General features: G+C 32.3%; 1 protein-coding gene across 2 annotated transcripts in view; it reads left to right on the top strand.

Moving 5' to 3' along the window:
* LOC108909685 (probable phosphorylase b kinase regulatory subunit alpha) overlaps window positions 1-7,338 on the top strand; it is a 47,091-nt gene extending 39,753 nt beyond the window's left edge. The window contains exons 13-16 of one of the 2 annotated variants that reach the window (XM_018714089.2): window positions 5,759-5,811; window positions 5,862-6,011; window positions 6,112-6,369; window positions 6,421-7,338. In XM_018714089.2, coding sequence (XP_018569605.1) covers window positions 5,759-5,811; window positions 5,862-6,011; window positions 6,112-6,369; window positions 6,421-6,648 — 689 coding nt within the window. In that variant the 3' untranslated portion in view covers window positions 6,649-7,338. The remainder of the gene's footprint in view (window positions 1-5,758; window positions 5,812-5,861; window positions 6,012-6,111; window positions 6,370-6,420) is intronic. The other variant, XM_018714088.2, reaches the window with a different exon arrangement.
* The last annotated feature ends 355 nt before the right edge of the window (window positions 7,339-7,693 follow it).

Genomic DNA, 7,693 nt, shown 5'->3' with positions numbered 1-7,693 from the left:
ATACCTCAAATGTATCACGGAACCAGTAAAATTTCTAGGTATTACACTCGACGAACATATGGATTGGAAGCCACATTGTAAAAATTTAGTCAGTTTATTAAACTCCACAAATTTTCTTTTTAAAAACATTAAAGACGTCCTAACTAAACATCAGTTAATGAACGTATATTATGCTCAAATAGAATCTCGAATACGATATGGAATTTGTTTATGGGGTGACTCCACCTTATCGTAGGCTGTTTTTGTTTCACAAAAACGTGTGATTAGAACAATTGCCGGTGTTCCAAGTACACGATCTTGCAGAACCCTTTTTGTTGATTTTGATCTCATGACTGTTGCCTCATTATATATTTTAGAAATGTGTATTTATGTTTATAAAAATAGAACAAAGTTTAAAACAAATAATGATATTCATCACTTAAATACGAGACAAAAGGATCAATTCCATCTGCCCTACCCAAAATATGCTGCTATATCGAAATCACCTGATCATATTGGCTTAAGGATTTTTAATAATTTGCCCGGTAACATTAAGCCCAGTAATAACTTGAATATCTTTAAATATACACTAAAAATATACTTAATAAAGAAATGTTTTTATTCTCTCCGAATTTTATCAATTGTAGTACAATTTACTTTTTTATGTTAGCATTTTATATGTGTGTGTACATCTATATTTGTATTTTTGTGTGGGCCATTGTTGTCCATCATATTGACCATTGCTATACATTCATGTTTTGTCATATAAGCAAAATAAACTACATAAATAAATAAAAATACAGCGTGTCCCGCTGTAATGTCCGGAAAAAAATAAAATTAAAGAAATTGATTATTGCATAAATTTTGCAAATTTCAAATAAAATGGTACATACAAATTAGCTGCCCGCATTGTTAAAAAAATACTAAAAATACTTTTCTAAATACTGAACACCCTGTATAAAAAATGACAAATATNGGGACTAATGTCATTTGATATTTTAACAAAATAATTTTGACGTTTTCAAATCAATTTCTAATAATAGTCCTAAAAAAGATGAATTTAGATAGCGAAGATGAGTTATTATGTACACCTCCAGAAATAAGAGAAGTAGCTAATAATGCAATACAGAATTTATTACCAGAAAAATCAAAAAACAAGTATAAAGGTGTATATAAAAATTTTCAAGATTGGTGTAGCAATAAAAACGTTAACTCGTTTACAGAAAATGTAGTCGTAGATAAAGTATAGTATTCAACTTGCGGTAATGGTCATAACTCACTTGATGAATTACAGCACTCGCCTGCGGCTCGTGCTGCAAACTTCATCTGCGTGAGTTATGACCTGCATTACCGCTCGTTAAATAATATACTATTTCCTCTTCCGGACATTACAGCGGGACACGCATGTTTGTTATTACTAAAAATTATTCGATTTTTTTCATACATGCAAAAAACGTCGAGTAATGTACATGTTGCATACTGCATATTATTCTATTTTTTTAATTAACAATTTTGTTGTTTATAACAAAATTAATTGAAAAATGTTGAATAAAAAAAAATAAAATAAACAGTGTACCTAAACATAAACATTCTTTACTTTTTTAAAAATATATTATATAAGTTTATTATAAATGCACGGTTTCAATCATTCAATGTGCCAACTTAAATTTCTAGTCACACTGAGATAGCATGTTTTTACTTAAAGATCTGAGTTAGCATGTTTTCCAACTGAAATTTAAGATAGCATGTTTTCCAACCGAAATCTGAGATAGCATGTTTTCGTACTAAAGCGTCGATATATTGACACAAATTAAAATCAAGTCGCCGTGCTTTCGCGATAAATGGAAGTTTAAGTCAGTTGTCAAAGCCATTGTGAGAAATGTCAATTTAGAATATGGAGGGTTGGTTAAATATTCAACATTCTTTTGTGGTTGAAATTTATTTTAAGAATAACAATTCTACTTCAATATTTCAAACCGAAGTTATTGCCGCATTTCGAAAGACTTGCATTTCTATTCCTACAAAGTTATCCGCGCAAGATTTTGGAGCACACTTTGACTTTTGCGAACGTTTCGAAGCGTTACTTGCTGAAAATCCGGATATCGTTGATTGCTTGCTGATGTCAGATAAAGCTCGTTTTCATCTGTCAGGATAGGTTAAAAAACAGAACTTTCATTATTGGGCAATGGAAAATCCTCAGCAATTGCAGGAATTACCACTTCATAGCCAAAAAGTTACTGTGTGGTGCTCAATATCAGTCTTTCGAATTTTTGAGCCATTCTTCTTTGAGGAAAATACTTGCCTCTAACTGTTACATCACGACGTTACCAGGAGGTGTTGTGTAACTTTGAACTTTGAACAACAACTTCGTAATGTTGATGTCGATCTTCGATGACTATGGTTTCAACAGGACTTCCCACACTGCCAGGAAGTCTATAGCAATTCTGCGAAGAATATTTTCTGGTCGGGTCATTTCGAAATTTGGGGACCTCCACTGGTCGGCACAGTCGCAGGATATATCTGCTTGTGATTTCTTTTTATGGGGCTAGCTAGAGTTAAAAGTGTTTTCTAATCGACTGCAATCTTTGGACAAACTGAAAAATAATATTCGGACGGAGATTAAGGCAATCCCAATTCAAATGTTGGAACGGGTGATATAAAACTTTCATATTAGACTTCACAAGTGCCAGCAGTGTGGAGGGGCTCATTTATATGATGTAATTTTAAAAAAATTAAATTTCCGTGTTTTCTCAAGAACCTTTTGTTTGATTTTTAATTAAAAATTTAGTCACTAATTGTTGAGTTATGGAGAAGAAAATAATAAAATATAAACTGAGTAAATAGTTTTAATGAGATTTTTATATAGCTTTTATAGCGTCACACTTAAGTAGACTGCATACAGACTAATACTTAATAGGACAAAGATACTTTGGTTTTTATATAAGCATTTCTGCTGATCAGCGTATTTAGCCACGGCGTCCGCTTCGCTGGAGTAAGTTTAAAGTGTTTGACTTATTTTATTTTGCGTTTATCCAATACTAATTAAAACGACCAAATTTAAAATGTATATTTCATTCCGCCTAACCATTTATAAATGTTAATAGATTTTTATTTTATGAAAATTGCATCGATATCACATTTCCAATAAATTTAATTCCCAATAATTAATTTCCTACATCACTACATTACATATATCGTCATTGCATCTTCAAAATGAGATGTGTATTTCATCAAATTGTTAAGTGGAGTTAAAAAACCATTTCTTGGCCTTTTTATTTAAAAATTATAACAATTACTTTAATTTAACCCCAGACAGTCACAAGTCTGCATAAAATAAGATGGCTGTTTTTAACCAGATTATGCTAATTATCGAATAATTCTGCACTTATCACGTTTTGCTGAAAATATGCATATATTTTGAAGGCGCAGTGACGTTATACAGGATGTCCCAGAATATGTGGGGCTCTCGGATTTATACAGGGGACGTTAAAATAACATGGCAAGTTCCTATAAAAATTTTCTCTAGAGGGCCCCCATACCAGCTACCAAAGGACGCCCCTCTAAAGCAATTTTTTTTTAACTTTTAACTTGTGTGTGTACTTTGTGTAATTTAATTGATAAGATAATACTTTTAGATAGGCACAGAAATAATGCAAATTTCATTGGTTTATTTCTCTTTATGGATGTAATAAAAATTATATTAAACAAAAATAGTTTCTTTCTTAAAAACAGTTCATTGTGTCGATATCAACTAAGTGTGCTTTTTTTAGTTTAAGATTCAAGCTATCTAAAAATATTATTGTACCTTTATACTACTTTATAGTAAAGGGTGTAAAAAAAATTTTACATTATTGTGCTACAGCTCCACCCCTGGCAAACCAAACAAGACAAATTGTTTTCATGGGTGTATTTCTAATGTGTTGTCCATCATATTAAAAAATAATTAATTTTAAAAGTTATTAAAAAGTATTGATTTTTAGGGGCATTCTTTGGGGCCTGTATCTCCGAAGGGAAAATTTTTATAGGAACTTGCCATGTTATTTTAAGTCCCCTGTATAAATCCGAGAAATTGCCCACATATTCTGGGACACCCTGTATAGATAGCCTAACAGGTTAGACTCCCGTGACCAGCCAATCTTAGATCAATTATATTTGTAGAAGGTACCCAGATATGATGAAGTTTTCTGCTAGAGGTTTTTCTTTGTAAATCTGAATTACATTTAATTACAATTTCATATGTTTGAAATGTAGATAAATTTTTGTGATATTGTGCAAAACAAGTGAACAGTAATAATTTATTATACCTATTAAAAATATAATCTGGATTATCCGAATTTTCAGTTATCTTAAATAAGAACTATCCACATCATCACCTCTGATTTTCAAGGTTCTACTTCTTCATTCAACTTGAACCACAAGTAGGAATGTTAATTTTTAACTTTTTTTGGCAGAAATTTGAAAACGGTAAAAAAGTTGTAATAGAAAATACACCTCATGATCTAAAATCACCTTATCATATATAAATTTTATTTCATTATAACGAGTGACCGCAAAATCCGCCCGTTTTTGCGTAGTGTAGCAAGAATGGGGAAGGTTGTACACAGGTCTCCGTGGGCTTAAATTAATCGTCATGAAAAATCTAGGTGAGCATAATTCGATTTTTCCAATATTTGCCCGACTTACCCCTACTTAAGGGGTGGAAACCACCCCTAAAACAAGAAAAATGAGAAAATAGTCGATAAATTCTTGGTAAAATTGGGGGAATTTCACATGGCAAGGGTAAAATCAGGAATGTCCTTCTAAAAATGCTCATGATAAATCCACCCCACGCGGGGGGTGTTTTTCACCTTGAGCATTTTTTAGGAGGGCATTCTTGATGTTACCCTTGCCATGTGGAATTCCGCCAATTTTTACCCAGATTTTGGTGGCCATTTTTTCTGTTTTCTTGTTTTAGGGGTGGTTTCCACCCCTTCGGTAGGGGTAAATGATCAGAATCCGACAGAAGAACGAATTATGGGGGCATGTATTTCATATCATTTGGATTTATAAGGAAGAGTGGCACAAAAAAGGCAATTCATGAAGGGAACATCATTTGCCGCCGGTTTTCGGCAATAGGGGTGGTTTTACACCCACGCGGGGGATGTTTTTCACCTTGAGCATATTTGGAAAAACATCCCTGATCTCTTCCTTGCCATTCAAATTCCCGCCAATTTTTACCAAGAATGGATCGTCCATTTTCTCACGTTTCTTGTTTTAGGGGTGGTTTCCACCCCTTAAGTAGGGGTAAGTCGGACAAATATTAGAGAAATCGAATTATGCTCACATAGATTTTTCATGACGATCAATTTAAGCCCACGGAGACCTCTGGATGACCTTCCCCGTTCTTGCTACACACTACGCAAAAACGGGCGAAAAAATGGGGTTTTTTGCGGTTACTCTTTCACTTAAGATTTAACATGTATATGAGAACAGTTGTGATAAAATAAAATTTAACTTTTTTCTGTTATTTCTATAATGTTTTTTGAAACCTCATATAAACAAACCCAACTATTTCACTTCAATGTGACACTGATGTTTTTAATTTAGGTTTGATATCCTTGATTTTGTCCCCATCCTGTATTCAAGTGTCAAATATCACAGAATTATAAAAACAGATCATCAATCAATGCAGTACCTTTTTCTTACTTTGATCAGCCTAACAATATTTTTTGACACTGTGTATAAGTTGTGTTAAATACTCAAAAACTATTAATAGCTTAAATAAGTCCATTTATTTCAGTTGGCAGGGGTAACTTCTCAATTGTCAGCAATAAATCAAGTCGTATAAGCAAGGTAAATAACCACTTGTTGAGTTGGCATATTCTATATATCCTTTATTTTAGAAAAGCCACATCAGCTTAACAGATTCTGCCCCAGATGATATGATAGAACCAGATCGACAGGGTCAATGGCTGAGAAGGAGAAGGTTAGACGGAGCGCTGAACAGGGTTCCAAGAGATTTCTATCCCCGAGTATGGGGTATTCTTGAGAGGGTAAGATATACAGGGTGTTGCAATATTCTACAGACAAAATTTTACAGTCAAATATTTTCTGATTTTGACGTGATTTTTCAGTTACGCTGTTTTTTTCCAGTGTCAAGGAATCGATATTGCAGGAAAAGTCCTACCCCAGACACTTACACAGGAAATGACACCTGGTGAACTAAAATTTGCTTTGGCAGTTGAAACAGTTCTAAATAGCATCCCTCAACCGGAATATAGACAGTTAATTGTAGAAGCTTTGATGGTACTTACATTAGTGTCCGAGTATAATGTTGTTCCATCTTTAGGTGGAGTTATACAGGTTGAATATCTGGTGCACTCTGCCAATGAATTGTTCTTGGATGACCAGGTAGATATTCTTGACATCATATAAAAATGTTCTTATTAATTCTTGTTTTAGATGAAATGTGATGGAGACGCCACACTCTGTTGTGCTAAACCGAAGGAGTTAAGGGAAACTTCTAGGCTCGGTGGGCTGTTATGTGGGGGTGCCGCCTATATCTGTCAACATTTTTACGATAGTGCCCCCAGTGGGTGTTATGGTACTATGACATATATGACTCGGGCAGTGGCTGTTACTTTAGATTGTTTGCCTAAGCATGGTGAGTTAGATTGTACTATTAGTTAAATATTTTTATTGTATATATTTTAACAGATTTTACTGGGTTTGTTTGTGTGTGCCATATAATATTTTTTATAGTTTATAGGCTTTAATATCATGTATTATATTAGGTGAATTATATAATCATACATAGAAACATTTAGATTTTAATTTCGTCTACATTCCTTTATCCCAAATATACATATAGTAAGTAACTTATACAGGATATTAACTAAAATGTTCAGTTAAATCTGCTCATACCGTGTCCATCACAAATTAGTCATGATTTCATTCAGATTTCATGTATATCTTCAGCTTTTGAATGTAAACAAAATATATGCCAGTTTTTTTTTACATATTATAGGAGTGTAGATTGGAGGTGGACTGTGTAATTTTCATTAAGTTTTTGTTTTCAAGATATTTAAAAATTAAACAGAGTCAACTGTTGTACAGAGTGTTTCCCAAATACTTGGTAAAAATCTAGGGATGCTATGGCCAAAATTAAGTTAATTTGGTTAAATATAGTTTCAAAAATAAAAATAAACAGGGCCACCCAGAATGTACATATTAGTGCACTATTAGCGTTGCCAGTTGTTTAAGTCAACTCATTTTGTGTGAAGTTACAATGAAAAATAATTTAGTAAAACAGATTGCTTTGGTATAACTTAGCAACATATTATTTTAGAATTACCATATTTTTCTGATATCACTGTGGTCGAAGCGCCGAACATTAAAAAAAAAATAAAGAGTTTTACATGATTTAATTAAATATTAACTAATAATGGTACGTAGATACGTTACTAATTGTAGATATATATTTTTTAATTAATTGTTAGACAGCAAAACTAATGAAAAATAATTTAATGAAAACAACATGTTATTTTAAAGTTACTGTATTTTTTTATGTTACTGTAGACAACGTGCCAAAATTTAAAAAAATTGTTTTTTTCATGATTTATTAATATTAACAAATATTGATATGTAGATATGTTACCATTTGTAAATATAACTAATTTATGTTTTAAATAATAATAAATAATAAAATAAACTATTTTTGCTGTTTTAAAAAACA

The sequence above is a fragment of the Anoplophora glabripennis genome, unplaced genomic scaffold, assembly GCF_000390285.2.
Source record: "Anoplophora glabripennis isolate ALB-LARVAE unplaced genomic scaffold, Agla_2.0 scaffold419, whole genome shotgun sequence".
NCBI lineage: Eukaryota > Metazoa > Arthropoda > Insecta > Coleoptera > Cerambycidae > Anoplophora > Anoplophora glabripennis.
This window is presented reverse-complemented; position numbering and strand designations above follow the sequence as displayed.